At 34.2% G+C, this 23,056-nt stretch overlaps 1 protein-coding gene across 8 annotated transcripts in view; it reads left to right on the top strand.

Annotated features, from left to right (window-relative positions):
• Nucleotides 1–23,056, top strand: part of mol (dual oxidase maturation factor 1 mol) — a 155,123-nt gene that overhangs the window by 120,250 nt on the left and 11,817 nt on the right. For all 8 annotated transcript variants that reach the window (XM_074112960.1, XM_074112958.1, XM_074112957.1 and 5 more), the window contains 2 exons: nucleotides 8,272–8,443; nucleotides 16,466–16,523. In XM_074112960.1, the coding sequence (XP_073969061.1) occupies nucleotides 8,282–8,443; nucleotides 16,466–16,523 (220 nt within the window). In that variant the 5' untranslated portion in view covers nucleotides 8,272–8,281. The remainder of the gene's footprint in view (nucleotides 1–8,271; nucleotides 8,444–16,465; nucleotides 16,524–23,056) is intronic.

Genomic DNA, 23,056 nt, shown 5'->3' with positions numbered 1-23,056 from the left:
GACTGAATTACAGAACATTGCTAAAAGCTGCAACACCCCGCCACTCTCTCAGTCCCCCCCCCTCTCTCTCTCTCTCTCTCTCTCTCTCTCTCTCTTAGCATGTTAACAAGCGCATGTTAACCATTTTAGTGTTGTTTGATTTTACAAAGGCTTTCGAATCAGTTAATCACACTCTTCTTCTAAAAAAATTAAAATTATTGGAATTTTCTGATGCAACTCTTAGATGGTTTCAATCATATTTGTGTAATAGAAAACAGTCCGTTGTCTCTGGGCATGGAGATTATTCATCATGGGAACCAGTTTATTCGGGTGTACCCCAAGGTTCTGTTCTAGGTCCTCTTCTGTTCTCTCTGTATATCAATGATATCTCATCATCTATCAAGCATTGCAAATATAGTCTATATGCAGATGATTTACAGATATACCTTCATTGCCCATTGTCTGAATTAGAACAGGGTATAGCCCAAGTCAATTCCGATGTTTATTTAATTAATGAATGGGTGAAACAAAATTGTATTGAGTTTAATGTTTCCAAAACCAAAGCCATGATTGTTGGAAGTGCCAGATATGTCAACGATATTGATGTGAGTTCTATTTCAAAAATAACAATAGATCAGGCTTCTATTCCTTATGTAGATTCTGCTAAATGTTTGGGTGTCACTATTACTAGTACTCTATCATGGAATAATCATGTTGGTGACATATCTAACAAAATTTCTAAAACTTTGTGCCAGCTTAAATACAATAGGAATATTCTGCCTATTTCGCTAAGAAAACAGCTGATTACTACACTTATATTTCCGCATTTAGATTACTGTTCGCTAGTGTACAATGATTTAACAGCTGAATTGAACATAAAATTACAAAGGTCAATAAATTCCTGTGTTCGTTTTATTCTAAATGTAAGAAGAGATGAGCATATTACTCCTCATTTTATTTTTCTTAATTGGTTGAATGTCAAGTATAGAAGGAAGTATTTATTGGGAAGGTTTCTGTTTATGCTTCTAAAAAATAAACGTCCTGAATATTTATTTAATCTGTTTATTAGGAAGGCCCAATTAGATTTAAAAAATACCAGAACTGCTAATTTCAAATTTTATATTTCTCCATATCGAACAGTTACCTATAAAAATTCATTTCTTGTGCAATCTTCTCTTTTCTGGAATTCTTTACCTCTTACATTAATTCATAAAAGTACAATAGCTTCATTTAAAAATGCATTGTATGATTTCTTAATGCGGTCCTTCATAGTAGACGCCTCTCATTAGAGAATTTATTATTTAGTTTTATATCTATAAATTAAGTGCATTTCAATGTAATTTTTGTTATAATAATTTTACTTTTATATTATAGAGAACTTATTGTAATTAATTTTGTAATTTAAATTTTGTTTGTTGTCCTTAAGGGATATTGTCCCAGGACAAAATAAAAGTTTCTTTCTTTCTTTCTTTCTCTCTTCACTTGGATAAAAATTAGAATTGCAAATTCTATTCACCCGATATTTAATAATCGAGAAGAAAACTTTCAACTTTTTAAATCCATTATTCATTAACTTCCTGGTTACAAAGAAAAATAATTTTGTTATAAATTCTTAAATGCAATATAAGTCGTGATCGAATTAAAATTAATAATCACTAACTTAGTCTTCTAAGCATCTTAAAAAAAAGCCGCAAGAAAGCAAGGTAACTTTTAATTCTGTGACTAGAAAATCATTTTAAGGTAAATAATTGATTTTAGTTGAACATTCACTGTTGTAAACAGCAAGTAGGTACAGTCATGTCAAATTTTCTATATCGATTTGGGCCTGAATTCAAGTCGTGGTTCCCTTAAGCATAAAACATGTTTTGGGAAATTATTATATTATTTAATAATATCGATTGCGCTTGCAGTTCTCAAAATTCTGGGCTACATAGTTGACACTTCTTTCTATGGCACCAATCAAAACCATTCACACTGAATTTACTATTTCTGTCTCAATCACATTATACAGGAAATTCCGCTTTAAATTAAAAATCTCATCACAGTCGACCGGAACAATATATCATTCTTCCAGATAGTACTTACAGCAAGACAGTAGCCAGGCGATCACCACTCTGACAATGAGAATCATTGAAAAGTTATGTCTTGCCAGAGTTGTTACAAACCTGATATAAGTTCTCCAATTTACGTACGTTGTGGATAAGATTCTATGCGCAAGGATGAGCTTTATTTGTAACCAAATAAACGATTAAAAAAATCCCCAAAAAAGCTGTTGAAACTGACAGACCAACTCAGTATTACAAGTTTTCATGTGCAGCTGTATCTATTTTTTTTATGTAAGCTAAATACATAGTTGTGTTCTTATTTCAAACATTTGTAATAAATACAAAAGCATTTACCCAGAGTGAGCATGCGCGTATTTCTATTACGTCACCAACTTATACATTTTTTTTTTAAATTCGTTCAAAAAACTAAATAAAGCAAAATATTAAAGAGAACGCAAGTTTCTAGTTTTAGTAGATTATACATTGCTATATAATCTCTATATTATATGTGTAATAAATTCATATAGAATATAGCTTGTATTAAAAAATTTAATATAAAGTACATTTTATAATGACGTTTGGAATAGTTGAACAATTCCGTTTGGGGCCCCTTCCCGGATTAACTGGACAATTTATAAATAAGAACCTATTCCCATGAAAATGTCATACTTAGTATATTATAAATACTATACTATATTTGCATTTAAATTTTCTTGCTTAAATTAAAATAAACAAGGATATTATTTTTATGACAAGCTGAAAGTGTGTAGAAATTGCCCACCCATATTGAGTACTTGGTAGTTTTATTAGTACTCATTTCCCTTGCTCCGTGGGTTGAACTTTAAATTTTAAGTTATTAAAAAAGGCAATTTCCATTTTTTTGAGGTTTGGTTGTGTGTAAAGTTCTTTTTTTATCCAACTATCTCAAAAATAATACTAAAAATAAAATAATTCAAATTTGATTTGATTGAAAGTGTTCCAAAATAAGGGTTTTTGATCAAAATTGTCCCACCGGAAGTGCAAGTTTTATTTACGGAAGACCAAAGTAGTATAAAATGATTCCATGATGAATCAAATTGATGAGTTTAGAGCTGGCTTTTTAATAAACAAAAAGACCCATTTCTTGTTGAAATTTAACCTTAAAAAAACTTGACGCGTCCTCTTTTTACACACTTCCTTTTACGAGTTGAATGAGAGAACACTGCGACGAATTTTCTTTTATTCATGAACACAACCTGCATGCACGATTTTTGATAAAACTAAATCAAAATGCTATTTTTATTATTGTTCACGGTTAGAATACCTCACCACACCTCCTTTGATTCTACACAAACGTGACCATATCCGCCCTAACTGTGCCAGAAGAAATAGAATAACTTCAAGGGGGGCGAACGTTTCGTGATTGGCAGATTTCTGGTAAACAAAACGCAAATAAAGAATAAGGTTCCTGCTTTTGGTAATGACCTTAAACTTTATTTTAACCTGTTGCTATGGAAATCCTTCATAATTTTGTTATGTTGGCGATGATCGTTGAATAAAAATAGAAACGTAATTTTACAGAAACATCACAAAGATACTGAAGCAAGTTATAATTAGAACACTGCCGTCAGGCTTTCGACATTTTTCTAAAGTTTTTTAAAAAAAACAACTATTTGCGTGAACAACATGGCAATTCGTATTCATGAACCAAGATCTATTTGGTATTTTTGCTTTATTGTATTGGCTTTTAACATTAATTTTATGGTAATCACGACAAAAACGGTTGCTTTAAATTTTTTCCTCCCAAGAGATACAAATTTGGAGTTTATAACGTGAAATATAAATGAAATTTATCGTGAATCATTCACAAAATATGTTGATTATAGCTCATTTTAGTGCATTTTTTTATCCTCTAGGAATTCCAAAAAATAATTGGTAATCTTGAAAGTTTAGGGGTTTTGCACTGTGTACTTTTCAAAACGTCGTTTTGTAAACCATGTTTACTTGATTGTAAATATAAGTAATATTGATAAATAAACGGGTAGTAAATAGTTTCCGGTTATGGATAGGAATATACTCAAAAACTGTCATTTCCTATCTAAAAACTTTCCGGTTACAGTGTAAAAGTCTTTGTGTAAAAGTCTTACGAGTGTTAAGAGTAAGAATATAATGAATTGATAGAACTGTGTGTGTACCACGATCAGAATCTAGTGGGATTGATGAACAAGAGAGAAATAATAAACGAATGAGGTAGAAAAGAATAAAAGATTCTATAATAAATTTGAGTAGCCTTCCTGGAGAGGCCTGAAGTACTGGGAACCCATGATGCGGGATTAGAAAGCATGTGATTATGAGGAATAAGAAGAACCGGAGAAATGAGAGAGGATTGGAAAAGTATGGATGAGAAGTCTGCGAAGCATTTCAAGCTAGAAAGAAGAATTGCTTTAATGAGCGATGATATTGGCAAAGAGTGGTTGAGAAGCCCGCGAAGCCCATCGAGCTAGAAAGAAGAATTGCTTTAATGAGCGATGATATTGGCAAAGAGTGGTTGAGAAGCCCACGAAGCCCTTCGAGCTAGAAAGAAGAATTGCTTTAATGAGCGATGATATTGGCAAAGTGTGGTTGAGAAGCCCGCGAAGCCCTTCGAGCTAGAAAGAAGAATTGCAAGTCCATTTTTAGCCTTGCGAGAGGCCAGAACAAACAACTTGACTGAACACAAATCTTAGATATATCATAATTTTCTACGATTTACAAACAAATATTAAGACTTAAGATTTAGTCTAACCTTGGTCTTTATTATCATTCGTGCAAGACAAAACAAGACAAGACAACTCACCATCTACACAACCTGCATGACCCCGCCACTCTATAGTTTATAGTTCACGAGTTCACCTATATTGGCGAAGAACTATTTTCAAGGACATCGATTGTTTTTTGCTTTTTTGGAATATATATATATATATATATATATATATATATATTTTGTGTTTTATAACATGTTTATTTAGTTTTTAATGTGGGAATATATTGTTTAAAATGGTACATAAGACTATTAAAGGGACTTTACAGAACTTAATGGGTGGACTTACTTCAGCAATGTTTATTACCATGTATTTTTACATTTATTGGAAGCATTCAAGCTTGAAGGTTCATTTTATGTTTTTTAGGAATTTAAAACAACAATGGGGGGAACCTGGAGTCGAGAGTTTAAAATGACCCCGTGGGAAAGTTTACTAAATTTATGTAAATACATTTAAATTATTTATGTTCCAAAATTCTGTCTAAAATCTTATATATTTAAAGAAGTTCTACTGAGGGCACCCCTGCTAGAGGAGATGTGCAGATTACCTCTGAAACCCCATTTTCGTGAAATGTATCGTTCTGTCTCTAATGCACTTTACGGAAGGATATTTGTTTAGGTAACATTCCGAGGTTGAAGAAAACCTCAACCGGAAGTAGGTCTTTTAAGGCTTTCTTCATTTTTCCCGAGATTTTCCCTAAAGTGGCTGTTGGGAAATCCTTTTTTTTTTTCTAGAAAAACTCGTTTTAAGGACGTTCCTGTGGAGAGGCTAGAGGCTTTCCTGTAAGGCTACATTTCAGTGTAATGTACAAGTTACACTGTTAATAATATGGGACAAATATTCCCAGTTTGGAGGATATTAATGGGTTCGAACCTTGGGAATGGCAGTAACAGGAAGTCGTGTGAGTGGACACACCAATTTATTTTGATGAATTTTGAAATCATGGATGTTTCCTGTATGCTGGGAGGAGGGGCTTAATGCTTAAACTAAGACAGGACGATGATTTAAGTCTTACTAAATCTTAAAACACGCATAATACGACATAGTATAATAATGTACAATAACATATATAAGATAGTAAATACAGCCATTAATGTCCACGAGTAGTGGCTATGTTTAACACTGCGCTGTACCGTATAAAGAAACATTATTATTTTTTAATTCTTGCTTTTTTAATAGCTCATTGTATTTAGTTTGTGTATTTTTATTTTGTATAAGAACTTATTCAAAAGAATATGTATGCATGTTCATGGCATCTGTCCCTGCAATTCACTAGCGGGAGATCTTGTACTTTAACACGCGATTGGAATTTATTATAATTATTGTACATTAAACGATTATATTAATAAATTATATGGCACGGACAATTTATTGCTTTTTATCTTCATTTTAATACTTTCACTTAGGGAAGGGATTAGCTGAGTGGTTAACGTATAGGCTGCATTCCATAGTGGATATACCGGGGATCGAATCCAGCCGCTCCAGTGTCCGCTTAAAAAAAGCTCCAGGCGCCAATGAACTTAAACCAAAATATAAACTTTCACTTCTATAAAAATTTAAAAAAAATATTGTCACAATAGAGTGGCAAATTGAATTTCCACCAGGCATTATAATGTTTTACTTCTGGAGCGAGAGAGATCTTTATTCCATCGAGAGTTAAATAGATTTGCTTACGCCCTCAAGGGAAGTGGGACTAGGCACTTCTTCTTCTTTGGGATCCCAGCGGGGGGTAATCCTTTGTGAGTAATAACTTTGGTAGTAAGAGAATTCCCTGTGAGTTTTTCGTAGCAGTAATTTCTTTTTTTTTCTTGTGGTTTTTGTTTCAAATACACATAGATATAAAGGAGGAAGTTCCGGTCAGAAAACATGGATATCCACCTTGTACCTGTTTTTATGTTCAAGATCGTTTTTATTATCCCTACTCTTATTCTTTCCGCGTCTCTATTGGGCACCTAAAACTGTCAACAATTGGGTCGTCACCCAGCTGACAAGGAAGTGAGGTGCAGCCAAGCATGTTGCCCCTGAGAATGCATCCAACTGTAAGATCGACCTTTTCATTTATTTTAATATGATAGTGTTAATTGCTCTTTGGACATTTTTGGGACACTGTCCCCCCCCCCGTCTAATGCTGTGCTGTGCGCTTGGTGGTGCTTAATTGCAGCTTTTCATCAATGCAAGGATGATTTTTCGGTAAGCGTAGCCTGGCATCCAGGTAATGCTGCAGTTTGTCTGCAACTTCACGGCTGTCAGGGCTTTCTCAGCATGCTTGAAATGCTGGATAAGCCTGAATGAACATGATCTCCTTAGGGACATTCATGCACGAATTCCTCGTCACTACTGTCCTCAAGGTTCTGATGACTCACAAGAGTTCTTCAAGCTAATCAGTTAAGTCTTAGCACTATGCAGATTGTAACCATACACGGAAATGTAACCTTTTAGATAAACTTACCAAATACACCACTTATAATGACGTCAAATATTTGTTTGAACAAAATCTTTACTTTAAAGAAAATTTTAAATTTTTACGTAAATTGGAAAAACTTGACTAAAACGGAAACCTAAAAAATATATAGGTAGAATTAAGGAGAGCATTTTGGGGGCAAGTGAAAGGTGAGACAAACTGGTGAACAACAGAGAGGAGATCTTTTACGGTCCAATAATTTCTTGGCTCCGGCTGGAAGTCTTGGTGACCACCAGCACCGTTGTACTGCCTTGTTTTTATTCCAATCTGAACTATATTGTAAATCAAGGCACATTGTGTCTGTAATACGTAGTGAACTTAGTAGTTACATTATTTATTACTATATTGTAATACTTTTTTTTACTCATATTTCATTACAAAACTTTTAGTAGTCTTTTTTTCCTTTTTAAAAACTGCCGTCGTAAATTAGCTTTCTATTCTTAGCAGTTGGGAAGAGAGAACGGGCAGGTGTTGTGCAATTTGTGAGTAACTTTTGATAATAGCGAGTAATTTAAGTCAAAAGGTTGTAATTTTATAAACCTTTTAAAGTTGTAGATTCAAAATCATGAATTTATACTGAGGTTAGCTTTATTGGAAGAGAAGGAGGCGGCTGCTGTGCACGGAGATCTCGAAAGATCTATTGTGCTTCCAGGACAGTCTCAGTGACGGGGGTAATTCCTGAATCTGAGGGGGATTCTAAGGTGAATATATCCTTCTCCAGCACTTGGTGATTGCCTAGGTGTCTGAAATCTTTCTTGATTAAAATGGCATCGCATCCTGTCAGAAGGTGTATTAGAGTTTCCTCCATCTTCCTACTTATCGCGTCATCGCTTTCTAGAACCTTCTCCTACAGGTTACCCTTGTTCTGCAGGTTCTCTTTGGAGTAAGGAAACCTGGAAGATTGTGGAAATTACCTTTTTCCTACTTTTATACCTAATGTGTATGTATCGATTATGAAATTCAATGTTAAATGAGTTTATATCGATGATATTGATTGTGTTCACAGTTGTTGAGATATGGGCTGGTGGAATGGGGACGAAGACAGTAGCGGACCTCCATTGTACAACGTGCCGAACAGGACGGCCGTCACAGGCGATGTTCCTTGTATAGCGGCCTGCCTAGCCTTCATCACTCTCTACATAGCCTTCCTCATCATATTCCCGGGTGTACGCAAAGAGGTAAGTAAGTCCTCCACTGGAGAGATATCTATGTTTACTAAACAGTGTATAATAGCATTATCGATCGAGAAGGCTGTTAAGTGAAGGGCCAGGATTATTACCAGCAATGAAATCTGTCTGTGCTTAAATCTGCGACTATTTTTTAGGCGGCAGTTATTCAAAAGAATATGTACGCATGTTTATGGCATCTGTCCCTGCAATTCACTAGCGGGAGATCTTGTACTTTAACACGCGATTGGAATTTAGGAAGCTAGGCCCGTTTATCCGTTTATTTTGCGTCACCGAATTGATAATTTTGGTTAGATCGTTTTCAAAGGAAGCTTAGTGTTGTCGCTCAAGGTACCGGTACGTACATAAACACGTGTGTCCACCAAAAAAAAACAAAAAAAAACTGTTGTGATCGGAAGTAATTAAATCGTAAACTTCCGGTGAAAACTCCCAATCGAAGATCTGCACAATTACTCGTCGGAAAGTGGAAACATTAAAAGTGAATAGATTTTCTAATAAAACGAATGCAGCATGAAGAGGGAATTGTTATAATTACGCGCGAATGTTGGATATTACGTCATTGCGGCCAAATTAATACTACGATTATCATAAAGGGTGATAAGTTGAGTCGCGCTTCCATTAGATTAAATTTATCCAGCCAGATGTTGACGTACTTCAGGTGTTTTTTTTTTACACACAGATAACAGGATTACATGATTCTCTAGACTTAAATCAACTGTGGCTGCGTTAGTTGCTGCATCATTCAAATGCTAACGATTTTATGCGTTTGGTAACGTGCTTAATGCAGGTTTAAACATGAGCTTATATCTGGGAGAGCAGCAAAGCTCATTAATATCGTGCGTCAGAAAAAAACCTGAATCAAACGATTGGCTACATAGTTGAACTGCAACTATCGGCGAAACCATGTTTAAACAATTAGATTGTTTACATAAATGTTCAGGACCATACATTCTGCTGAAATAGCATTTTAAAGGGGCGCCACTGTCTCAGAAGGGCTCTTATTTCGTGGACAATTTTATGTTATAGATTCTTAACGTGTTTAATATATACCAAGTGAAACAAAGAAAAACTACAGTCAGTTCTCTGATTGGATCAATATATAAAGTTGGTCTTGTCTCCTTTTTTTATTGGACTAGATTCCGTAATGTTTTTTTTTGTAAGGATTCGTAGTATTAAAATGAAGCTTCTTCGTCCATTTTGTGGTGTAGTTTCGACTCATTCTCTCTACTGCACTTCGGTTATTCTAGGCCTTGGCGTTACACCATTTCAATATATTATTGCTGATTCACTTTCTCGTTCAGCAACACTCCCTTTCTTCACTAATCTCAGTAGAACCCTTAAATCGCGCATGCTCAGTAACTCTCTCCTTTTTCCTCTTAGCCTTGTATTCTGTGAAAACCCAAAATGGAAATTCAGCCTGATTAGCGAAACTGTCTCGTACAGGAAATGAGAAACCAATAACGAAGAATTAATAATAATTCATCAAAATTAATAAATCAATATTTACAAGTGCTTTTTTGATATACGTCACTTTAATTTTCAAGATTTCACTGATTAATTCAAACTTATAGATTGATTAATTGCTACTTTTTTTAAGAATTATTCTTTATCTTTTATTATTTTTTTAAGATAAAAAACCCCACTTTTTCAGGTTACAATTCCATTTTTTTCTCACTGTACTCGCCTTACCCAGAGAAAGCAAAAAAGCATGAATCAATCTTTTTCAAAATTTTAACCCCCCTCCCCACACACACACAGAGAGAGTGAGAGAGAGAGATGTTCGTGTTACGTAATTAGAAAACTAGGAAGTGCAATCATGAAGGCAATGGTAATATCACATTTAGTCAGTGTCAGCTGTAAGGCTTACTTAAAATTATCTCTATGTCCTTCACCTAGTTGAGTCAATCAAGGCAACCTGCTTGGCGGGAATCATATATGAATGTGTTAATTGCATACCTCTTGCAGCCCACATGATCTTTTACCTGTTATTGTAACTTTTAACTTGTGCTATTATTATTATAATTAACTGTTACTAGTTAATTGACAATTGATCTTTATAATAATTCAGTGACTGGCGTTATTTTTGCGAATAAATAAAAAGTTTTAAGGGAAAGGGTTAATCTCAGTGGTTAGCGTGATGGATTAGCCGGTATTGAATCCAGCTCATCGAACGGTGATTGACAATGTTGCCTGTACCGAAAGTATACGAACTACGAGCGCCCATAACTTCTGATATAGACGCGCCATAAAAAAAAAAATATATCGTTTTAGTTCCGCTGAATTCCAAGTGTGTTCATCTCCAAAATCGATCCAAAAACATGGCGATCAAGATTTCCCCGAACGGAAATACTACGTCATTTTAATTAATTTATATACTTTTTGACATTTTCCCGAAAATAGTTCTTCTAATGATTTTCTTTGAACTCAGAAAGTTCATTTCACTCATGTTAATATTTAAAAAAAAATTCATATTAAAATTATAAATATCGTTTAAAAACTATGTTTCATGAAATAGAAATAAAAAACAATGACGTTATATTGTTGTGACGTATTTTTTTAAGATTCTATGATAGCTATATAATTACGTAGTCATATTTATAGAAAAAATAAATAAATAATAATAATAAAAAAAATCACAGAACTAAGAAATATAATAATAGTGTTCTATCCTAGAAAGAAATAGACACAGTCGTGAATATCATAGTCCGAAAGCCCCTCTTTGTAAATCTTGACTTAGTAATTATTGTTAATAATAACGACGTAGAAGACGCTACAATCCTTTGTAATAGACATTCATAAAGAGCAAAAATTGCTTAGATCATAATTTTGTTTTTGTCTCGACTTTTGTCCCCTCACCCATAAGCTGTGATTACAGTGTTTAGTAGAATTGTTGTGAAAACATTCAGTGGCCCCCCTACACCCTCCCCACTATACCTATGAGTGGGGGGAGTCATAGGCCCTTGTTGGATTAGTTCTGAATGTCACGACACTTATTATTATTTTTTTTTAAATACGTCACGCTGATGTGTGCATTAATTTTTTATTTATTTATTTATTTTTTCAATTTTAAGGCCAAGAAGTTTCGTCAAGGATATACACGGCTGCCTTGATTTTTCTTATTATTTAAAACAGTTGAGGATGCTACGTCAGCTGTTTTGGTATACTGCCAAAGTCAATAGACTGTTTGCTTAAAAACAAAAATTATCGTGACATCCGCTTCGTTGTACATCTTTTCGAGGAAATCTCAAGTGAACATTTACTTCCGTTGAAAGAATTTGACTTCTAAACCTACAATCAGTTCCCTTGGAGCAGTGAAATCAAAGTTAAAAGTTTCAACTTTCTGTGCTTTTTAATTTTAGAAATGTTTTGTCACATGAAAAATTTTTCTAAAAAAATATCTCATAAACTGAGGGGGCCACAAAACGTTTTTATTTCCGGTAAAGACCCAAAATCTACAACAAGATATCAATATTTCCTTTTTCTTTATAGGTTAGGAGAAATAAAACTATACCTCAACGACGGTCATTTTTATCCAATGTAGCTACATTTTTTTTTTTTTGTCTAAATTATACGAGGGTCGTTTGAAAAGTCCGTGCAAAAATAAAAACTACTTAATTTTTGGGGGTAAACCTTTTTTATTTTTCAACATAGTCTCCTTTTAGGCTTATACACTTCGTCCAACGCTGCTCTAGTTTGTTGATCCCTTCCGAATAATAGGATTTGTCCAAGTCTGAAAAATAGCCATTCGTTTCTGCAATCACCTCGTTTGAATAAAATCTTTTTCCCGCCAGCCATTTCTTCATATTGGGGAACAAATAGTAGTCCGAGGGAGCCAAGTCTGGAGAATAGGGGGCATGTGAAACGAGTTGGAACCCTATTTCCATTAATTTTGCGACCCCAACTGCCGAGGTGTGAGCTGGTGCGTTGACGTGATGGAAAAGGACTTTTTTGTGGGCCAATCGCGGGCGTTTTTCTTGCAGTTCGTTTTTCAAACGGTCCAATAACGATGAATAATAAGCACCTGTAATAGTTTTACCCTTTTCCAGATAGTCGATGAGGATTATTCCTTGCGAATCCCAAAAGACAGTCGCCATAATCTTTCCGGCCGAAGGAACGGTCTTCGCCTTTTTTGGCGCAGATTCCCCCTTGGTAACCCATTGTTTAGATTGTTCTTTGGTCTCAGGAGTGTAGTGATGTATCCATGTTTCATCCACAGTGACGAAACGACGCTTAAAGTCCTGCGGATTCTTCTGGAACAGCTGCAAACCGCCCTTGCAACACTTCACACGATTTCGTTTTTGGTCAAGCGTGAGCAATCGCGGCACCCATCTTGCGGATAGCTTTGTCATGTCCAAATGTTGATGCAAAATATTATGTACCCGTTCATTCGAGATGCCCACAGCACTAGCCATCTCACGCACCTTCACTCTTCTGTCATCCATCACCATATCATGGATTTTATCAATGATTTCTGGAGTAGTAACCTCAACAGGGCGTCCAGAACGTTCAGCGTCACTTGTGCCCATATGGCCACTCCGAAAATTTTGAAACCACTTATAAACTGTTCTAATCGAAGGTGCAGAGTCACCATAATGTTTATCAAGCTTCTCTTTAGTCTCCTGAGGCGTTTTGCCTTTCCTAAAGTAGTGTTTAATCAACACACGAAATTCTTTTTCGTCCATTTTTTGAAAATCACTCGACTTCCTCGATTCAAACGAATGCCAAACACAAAGAAATAGACCGATCTGGCTGAAACTTGGTGTGTGTTCTTCCAAGAGATGCTACTAACTAAACATAACCTCGATACGCGCCAGTGGTGCTATCTCTCTGACTTTGCACGGACTTTTCAAACGACCCTCGTATATATACATATTAAACCTTTTTCAGTCGTATTTTGTATTTCTTTAATTATGCCGAGCTTTCGACCTTGGGACTAGGTCATCTTCAGGGCTAATTGACAATGGACCTTGTGTAGACAAGACAGAAGACACACCAACCCTTTAATGATGTAAAATATTACATTATAAATTAGCCCTGAAGATGACCTTGTCCCTAGGTCGAAAGCTCGGCATAATTAAAGAAATACAAAATATGACTGAAATTAGCAATTTCATCCAATTGAAACAATGAATCAGGCGCCAAAAATAATAAACAGTAATTATATATTAGCCATTAATTTTTGCAAAATAAAAATTGACCTTGATATTATCATTAGAACAGAAATAACACCAACCCATTAAAAAGGTTAAAAACTTGGGAAGTAATTGGGGCCATAGAACGCCAGTCATGTAAAAATATCTGTACACACATGCGTATATTTGAACAGTCAGGTTCATGGTCATAGGCAACCAGATCTGCTAAGAGAATAACAGTCGTCGTGGCACGCATATGTTCCTATTCAAATAGTTTTATTTTGATTAGTTTTCTATGTCTATTATTTTACGCATTATGCACTAAAAAATGAATCTGCTGTAACTAACGCATGGTTTTCTCTTTCCGCAGTTTTACGTACTTATATATTTTTGCAATCCATTAATTGCGTTGGCATTTCCGTTTTACAGATCTTCAAACTTATACTTTTATTTACGTGTGAAATTTGTGCTGGTGTTATGAAGGTTAAATGATGAGATGGACAAAACTGTAATCAATTAAATTGATCATGATTAAAATTAAAAAATTTAAGCACACAAAATTATTTGATTGGCATAATAGTTACTGGAGGAGTAATAAGAAGTAATACTTTTAACTTGCCAAATGTTACCAGCTCACGGCAATACACATCCCCTTTATCCGCGTTGAGAAGCCAATTCGGTTCAACAGGATGTAAAAGGAAGGTTGCATTAAAGTATTATTCATCTAGGATTCGCCAAGATTGGTTCAATGTAACATAAAGTGAGATTACAATGATGTATGCATAAGTCTGAAACAATTACTCACTTATTAACTGAGCAATATAACCTTAGTGGGATCGTTCTATTCCAGAAACTGCCTATAAAACGAGGTACCACTCACAGTGAAATAGCAAAGTTGAAAAAGAAGTAGCTCAAATTAAACTTACTTCACCAACATGAAGATGTGTAGTAGATAGTTTGACAAAAAAATAGACTAGTACATAAATAGGTTCCATGTAATGAGGAAAACAATAAGTTGAATGTGAGTGTAAGATGGACCTTTATAAGTCTAGTGAGTCACCAACATGACATTCATTATTCAACATTCACAACATTTAATAGTTAAATATTAATGTAAACTAGACATACATTCGTCTAGTGAGGCACCAACATGATTAAATGGGAGTGTAGGATAGTCCCATGTAAGTCTAGAGAGTTGTCAACATGGTTAAATATGAGTGTAATTTAGTTCTATATAAGTCTAGTGAGTTCTCAACATGGTTAAAGGTGAGTGCAAAATAATCCTGTATAGGTCTAGTGAGACGTCAAGATAGTTAACTTTAGGTGTAAGATAGTTCTATTTAAGTCTAGTGAGTCGTAAAAATGTGAGTGTAAGGTGGTCCTGTATCAGTCTAGAGAGTCGTTAACATTGTTAAATGAGAGTGTAAGGTGGTCGTATATAAGTCTTGAGAGTTACCAACATGGTTAAATGTGAGTGTAAGATAGTCCTACATAAGTCTTGAGAGTCACCAACTTGGTTAAATGTGAGTGTAAGATAGTCCTATATAAGTCTTGAGAGTCACCAACATGGTTAAATGTAAGTGTAAGGTGGTGGTATATAAGTCTAGTGAGTCGTCAACATTGATAAATGAGAGTGTAAAGTGGTCGTATATGTGTTGAGAGTTACCAACATGGTTAAATGTGAGTGTATGGTGGTCGTACATTAGTCTAGTGAGTCTCCAACATGGTTAAAATGAATGTAAGGTGGTCATATATAAGTCTAGTGAGCCGCAACATGGTTAAATGTAAAAATAAGATAGTACTGTAAAAGTCTAGTGAGTCATAAACATGGTTAAATGTGTATGTAGAAACTGCATTTATATTTACAGAAATTGCCGCTAGAGTTCTCCACCGGATGGAGTGTATAGTAAGCTTACAGCCTATTTAATGGCGGCTCTTAAGCCCATTTCTTTTTAATCTATTTCACGATAAAACAATACAAATTTTCAACTTTTTTGTTTCTGTTAACGATAATTGTGTAAAACAGGAAGTATTATCCCAAAAGAAATATTATTTATCGTATTTTTAAAGGGATTTTTTTTTTCTTGCTTAAATCGAAAGTTTATCAAATACCTATGGGAGAAATGTTGGAAAAACATTTTTAAATTAATTATTTCTATGCAATTATCACGTTTGAAGTAGTGGCCAATCACAGTGCAGTACGGTTGCAGGCTGTGGGCGGGTCACGCCTACCTCTAGCGTCATCACTCCCACCATTAGTGTAGTCACGCCCCGTCCAATGATAGCGAGTCATGGCGTAGTACAGTGTGTTTCAATATCTTTTACTTATTTTTTTAAATGTTTTATCATTTTTCTCATGTTTTAGCAACTTTTTTTGTTTTATTTGAGAAATAATATTAATTTTACGTAGATATTAAGAAATATTACGAACAAATTATTCGAAAAAAAATCATTCTCAATTTTCAATAAATTTTGGTTTAGTTAAGATCGTTTTCAAATAGTTTTCGCCAATATTCGTCAGTTTCATTTTACTTTCTCATGAAAAGAATCTCGCACGAAGACTCGCATGACTTTTTCTTACCATAATTTACGAAATAATTGAATTTTCTTATAACTTAGAATTGATTGCATAATTAAAAGAAAAAAGAGATCAGTTTAATAATAATGTTGATGTAATACGACTCATTCTTTTTTTTTTAATATCCGGTCAAAACTCAATTCCGAAAATTTGACCCCTCCGTTTCCCGTTCTTGCTTGATGCTTAATAAAGCTACTTTTGCTGTTCCCATTGATGATAGGCTCAATAACATCAAATGGAAACATGGTTATTTAATATGTTTTATGGTAATTAAATAACTAACAATGTGTTATCTGCTTGCAGAGATTCTCGACTTTTTCAACGGTCACTTTGAGCTTATTCGCTGGAAACGTCATCATGGGTGAGTACACACGTCATTGTATGATCTTATTACGTATTAACCAGATTTTGCTATTGTTTATTGTACGTACGTATTGACGTGCTTTCAAAACAACTTGTAGGTATTTAGAGACTAATTTAATATTAAGTATATCTATACCAATTGTTTATGTCCTGTATTACGTAGAATAAAAGCATATTATGTAAATCAGTGCATGGTAATAATGGTAGTACCACGGTGTACTTTTACCAAATTCTGAACTTATTCAAGACCTCGTTGTATTTTAATTATGTCGTTTATTATCTAATAGTAGCGCATAACCAAAATTGTGTATTTTTAACAGCTTTCTAAGTACCATGCATAAGGATTTTCATACAGAAACCTCTCAGTGTATGTGGATTACCGGAAATCTGTTCGCGCCCATTTATTTCTGGTCCATACAGCCTCGCAAAAGACTAGAAATTTTAAAAATTATTCATCGTCTCTTTCTTCCTAAACGGTGTGAAGACCATCGTGCTGAAATGCATTCCTAGCTGAATCCTTCCTACATGTGAAGAAGAACAGAGCTCTCTCCTGCCAGCTTCAGTTCTGGATTATGGGTAAACAAGTGACTCGACAAACTCTCCAAAAAGTATTATATTTAGATAATTGTTTTTAGCCGTCAGAGATTTGAAAATAAGGTGAAATTTACACTAAACGAACTAAAAAAAAAGATATTTTACAATCTCTCATTAGGAATACTGATATTTCATCTGGCAGCATCCTGTATTTAAAAATAGATGAATAAAAACAAGAAAAAGCGGTTACCTTCAACACATGCGCGATAATTCAACAAGCACGTGCTCTTTCACGAACTTTTGTTCATTAAAAGAAAAAAAAAATCTATTTGTTTCATTAATAATTTCCCGGAAAACCAGGAAAAATATTGCACGTTTTCCTCTTGTCAAGATGTGCAATACAGTGGTCTTAATTAGATTGTAATTTATTCAGTCATAACTCTTTTTAAAGATAATTATTACTATCGTTCGTGCTTGCTCATATCTGTGGCTAAATTGAGAAAGAATGAAATAATGATTATGTTCCCAAACCTGAGGAAAATCAGCTGTCCGATAGTGCTAATTTTTCGATTCGATTTTGTTTGATATTTTAAGATTTTACTCGCAAACAGCTCCACACGATTTTTTATTCAAACTTTGAACAGCGATTTACCCAACAAAACAAATCTACAAATTTTACTGGAAACAGTTTTCTCTGAAAATTCTGTGTGTGGAAGGGAGGGGGCCCTAAATAGATTTCTTATAAATTGCGAAAAATCAATCGTTTACGGAATTAAAAGAAAATTTCTGAGATAGACCTCTTTGAGAATAGTTAGTATAGAAATTCGTGATTTTTGTAGCCTATTATTGTCAAGACTCCAAGGGGTTCAAGCCTTAAAAAACCATTATGGATATTTATGACAGTCTTATTGTTAATATAAACAATAAATAAGATAATTAATTTAAATTATAACAACAGATTTATTGGCAAAGTGTTTAATATTAGATATTACGGGCGACCATAAAATATTTTGTTAGTTTGTAAGATTTTAATTCTTCTACCACCATGTTATTACTGGTCATAAAAACCATGTCATATTAGAGAAGGTTATATATATATATAATATAGTTTATATATATAATATATATAATAATTTTAAATAGATAGTAAGCTGTCTGTATATAACCAGCAGGGGAAATAACAGACATTAACTAATGGTGCCATAGGAAAAGAGCATGCTGGTCCTAACCTGACCAAAGTACCATAACAATTTAAATAGACAAACGTAATAAAATTATAATAGATTTTATTATTGCCCTTGTTAACATTTTGGAGGGGGCAGGGGTTAGCGGTATTGTAAAGAAATGTTTAATGTTAGTTTCAGCGCGAATAGAAATGCTAGTTATAAACATGCAAATCTATAACCTTCCCTTGGGTGCGATCTTAGTAGTACAAGTTATTGCCATTGTTCTCACACTAGGTGGCAGTTGCTTTTATATGTTACTACAGCTGTTACATGTGATGGGTGTTTTATTTGTTTGTTAATATGGCATTTAAGCTGATACAATGGCTCATTTAGACTATGTTTTATGGGGTTAAATCTTTAAAATACGTGTTTAAATAACTGTAATAAGGCAAAATTACTGGTGTTTAGCCTCCTCGTTCGATAATAACTCGAACCTCTTGTGGATGCCGTGTCCAATTTAATGCAAAACATTTTTAATTTAGTAGCTGCTATTGCAGCGGACAGTGGTGTGATTGGTCTTCAGGATGTAGTGTAGTCGGCGACACGTCGTCTGCATGAAAAGATACCTCTTTGTTTAAAACCACTTTTCTGGACACACAGAGAAGTTATTTTCCCGCGAAAATCTACCGGATCTCACAGCCTTCTTGGACTGGTGACAGAGAAAGTGGGAAAAAAAAAAGGTCGTACATTATCACCTTTACAAAGAGATATTTTATTTGAAATTGGAGGAGCTAAGTTGAATAATCTGTTGGAAGTGGTTCAAAACAGCTGATTGGACTGCCATAACACATACAAGCCAACTTTCACAAAAATAAATATTAAAAAAACGAGTTTTATTTTATTTTATTTTTTAAATAAAAAGGAGTAACATGTTCTACATTAAGAAAGTGAGAGTTTAATTTCTTATTTTATGCTTACTTTCTACCGTGAGTGGAAGGAAGTTTGGCTATCGTGCCGGCTTTCTATGCAAGGAGTTTTTCACCTGATTGAAACATTTTACATCAGGGGCGATTTGATTAAGGATACTGCGAGACTAGAGGGGATGTTTGGCCCTTTTCAGTGAAGTTTAGTGATTAAGTAATGTAACTAAAATTTCCCAATTTTGTGGGAAATCCGGCTGACCGGATATACTACTTACTGAATAGATTTCTGAAGTTCCCTCCCAAATTGCCTAAATAATATTGAAAGACAAATACTTTTTCCTTAGAATAACATGCTTAAGGAGAAATCGTTGGAGCCGCTTTTATTTTGACTCTGGGGATTTCATGTTTCCGGTGAGAACTTGGTTATCGAAAATTAGACAACTATCATTATAATTACTTCCGGTTACTTAGCTTAAATAAATAAAATACTTAACAATAATTAATTTAAACAATATAAAGGATGTAATAATTTTTTTTTACTTTTGAATATTTATTGTCTTAATGATTGATGAGTGTCATAAAATGTAAATACGCTAGTTTAGAATTGGCTACAGTTATTAATTTATAAATGATTTGTCAGATTAGACAGCAGTCTCTTTATCAAAATAATATTTTATCCTCATTCAGCACATCTTAACCACAATCAATAATAAATCACTTTTTAAATCTATCGAAATCTTAACAATCGATAATAAATATTGTTTCGAATTATTACAAAAAAAAACTTGTCTTAATTGAAAAATGTATTTTTAAACTACGGAGTACTTACCATAAGTTTACTTAAGCTTGCCTTAAACAGGGTTTTCCGGAGGAAAGCGTATTTTCACAATTAAGAAAAAAGGGGGAATGCACACACTAATTCTTTCACTGCATTTTTCTAACATTTTATTCTTTGGAAACTATAGCACATTTCGCAGAAGCTACGCTTTTTGAGAAAAAGCCTTGGGGAAAATATTCTAAATAAAAGCTATAATCTAAGTGTTATTAACATATTAGGTATTCAGGAAATGCAAGGAAAATTTTAGCTTTTTAATAGCGTGCTTTCCGGTTTTGGGAGTTCGATCATCAACTTTCCACAAGTTTTACCGCATGGTTTATTATTCAGTCTGGATTTCCGGCGTGAATATCAAAAATGAATAAATAATAATAAAAAAAAAAGACGCTAGCTACGACCTGGTATACATGTGTACTTTTAAATCAGCCAGAGCGAAAATCGATTGCAGTATAAATGATTAAGAAATAAAGAGATTAATGAATTCAGAAATCTCCCAATTTAGTTGGATTTGACGCATATTATACGAATCTGGAGCCGTAGAATGAAGTAAATGTGGCAACTCTACTAAAAAAAAAAAATCAAATTACATTTTCATGATGGAAGCACTAGATAAGCTGTACACAGTTGGAACACAAATCCTACACCGTAGAAATTGACTTGAAGTATTTGTCTGTCTGTGAATTACAGCAATTTGGTTCGCTTGTCACGTCCCCTTGCAATGTGACCAGCTATTCATGGAGTTAATAGAAAGCAAAAGGGTTCTCTTGCTCGTCGGCGATCCAATGTACTCGTTTATAGCTTCTTTCTGACTGTTTGCAAACATATGTTAATAGGTTTGTTTTTATATTAAACAACTGGTGCTCCCATGGGAGCAATAATTGTAACTTGGAAGCTAATGAATTTGCTTACAAGATCTGGAATCCCACATGCTGATTACTTCTTCAGTTGCTGGACGTGTACATTACTTTCTATCAGTATAACCAACGCACGAAGAAATATCGCTAACAAGTCAAACCTACATTTCAGGTGAAAAGTTGGCAAGATTGCAATACTTCCCTAAACTAGTTAGAGGAAGTGAAAATTTACTTCAAGAATTTGTAATTGGAGAAAGTCATTTTAAATTTGAGGTGTACGATTTTCGGAGGACCTATTTTTTAATAATAATAGTAATAATCAAAAAAATATAAAAAGGTTTCTTGTTTCTGCGTGAAAAATATTAATTAATTCTATAACTTCTTCGAACTGAAGTTCCCGAACTAAAAAAAAACTGTTGCATAATACTAGAAACATGGGTGCAATAGCGCATTGAAGCAGTTAATATGTAATTTTATTTAATATTCACACTAACATGTACGCAGAAAGTTACACAAAATAACGTCAGATATTTAATATCCTTCTACGCGAAGACATTTCTAACCGACTGTCTGCAAGAAATGCCTGTATTAGTTTTACTCAAGAAAATAGTAAATAGTAGCGTGTTACACTATAAGTGCAAGGTGACGACCTTTTTTTTGCACTCTATAATAATAGAAGGGCAGAAATGTAGTTAATTGAATTCTGTATAAGTTGTAATAATTATTTATAATGCATTTTAGCTGTTTAGGGTAAGTTAAGTGTGGATTCTAAAAAAAATAATAAGATATTGGGTTAGATCAATCAGTGGTAACTTGCTGGGTTTTTGTAGGGGAAAATCACACCGGGTTCGAAACCAGAAATGTACTTACTTCCCTTCCATACTAGTTAGTAGGTTAAATAATTTTATATTTGTAATTTAACTTATTTTTGGTGGAATTGAAATTACTTTTTTTTGTGTGTTGGTACCGAGAATGCAATCACGATAAGCTAAAAATGGTTCTCAAATTGGCTGTTCTCCACCCTAACTTTTTATAAGGCATATGGGAGGGCTTTATGTCAAAACTATCAAATTAGGGATCATGAATGGAGGCGACTAGCAAACCTACTTTTCTGTAGATTTCTCACAATTAACCATTAAATAGAATCTAACGCCTAGATCGGGAATCGCATCCAGTATCGCAATACATCTTAGCTTTGTGGGTTTCGCCTCTGACCGTTTCGGTTGGCGCTTTGAAATTGAGTACGGATTTTATAGAATGGCTGAGGTGCTGACAGCACTTTAGCTCAGAATTGCTGTACCTGAAGTTTACACTATATTTCGTGAGTATCAAAAAAAATTTAGCGGAAAGCACCACCTCCTAAATGAATCATCTTTTTTTTATGCTTGTACAGATTTTCTCGAGATAAAGAAAAAAAAGCTTCCATTTTCCTTAAATTAGGCACTTTCATTGCCCTGGAACAAGTAGGTGAAATATTTTTCGAGGAAAATTGGGTAGGCTTCTTTCTAAAGTGATATTTTGAGTGTAATGGGTGGTGTTAAGCCTTTTTCCTGCATTCATTGAGCCTCAAAACATTTATTTTTTTTAGTTTTATGAAAACTCAATGTTAAAAAATAATAATAATAAGTTTTCCAATTAATAGCTAAAACTTCAGATTGGCAGACATTACTTCTGAAAGGTTGACCGATGTCTTCGCTCTACTTGTCAGACAGTATTTCTGTTACTGCTCGGACCCAAGGTTATCATATTGTTCAGAAGGGAGCACACATGCAGATCAGAACTGTGACCTAGCACGTTTCAACTGCCATCGTGACACTGGGTCACCCTTCTTATACTCTAGTCTTTCTCTTAAGATAATACCACTGAATATGTACATTTGAAATTGCGCTTGCGTACTTCTTCCAAGACTTATTTCCCGCTTGTCCCATTATTCATATAAAAAATACTATTTATTTCGTATCACTTTTTTAAATCTTGTAGAATAAACAATAAAATAATCCTTGTATTTATTTATAGGAGAAAATAATGCTGACGAATCTGCTGCTGCGAATCGTGTTGCAAAAACACGACTTTCTTTTTAACACATTGTTTCAACCTTCTTCCTTATTCAAACAGGGTCCTTCAAGAAGTAGACCAAAAAATCTTTGAAGACCTAAAGTACCACTTTATTGACAGTTTCATGTATTTTACCCCTGCCCTTGCCCCTAAAATTTAACTCT

The sequence above is a fragment of the Rhodnius prolixus genome, unplaced genomic scaffold (genome assembly GCF_049639745.1).
Source record: "Rhodnius prolixus isolate KJV_2025 unplaced genomic scaffold, Rpr scaffold_7, whole genome shotgun sequence".
Taxonomy (NCBI): Eukaryota; Metazoa; Arthropoda; class Insecta; order Hemiptera; family Reduviidae; genus Rhodnius; species Rhodnius prolixus.
Note: the sequence above shows the minus strand (reverse complement) of the source record. Positions and strands in the feature narration are given on the sequence as shown.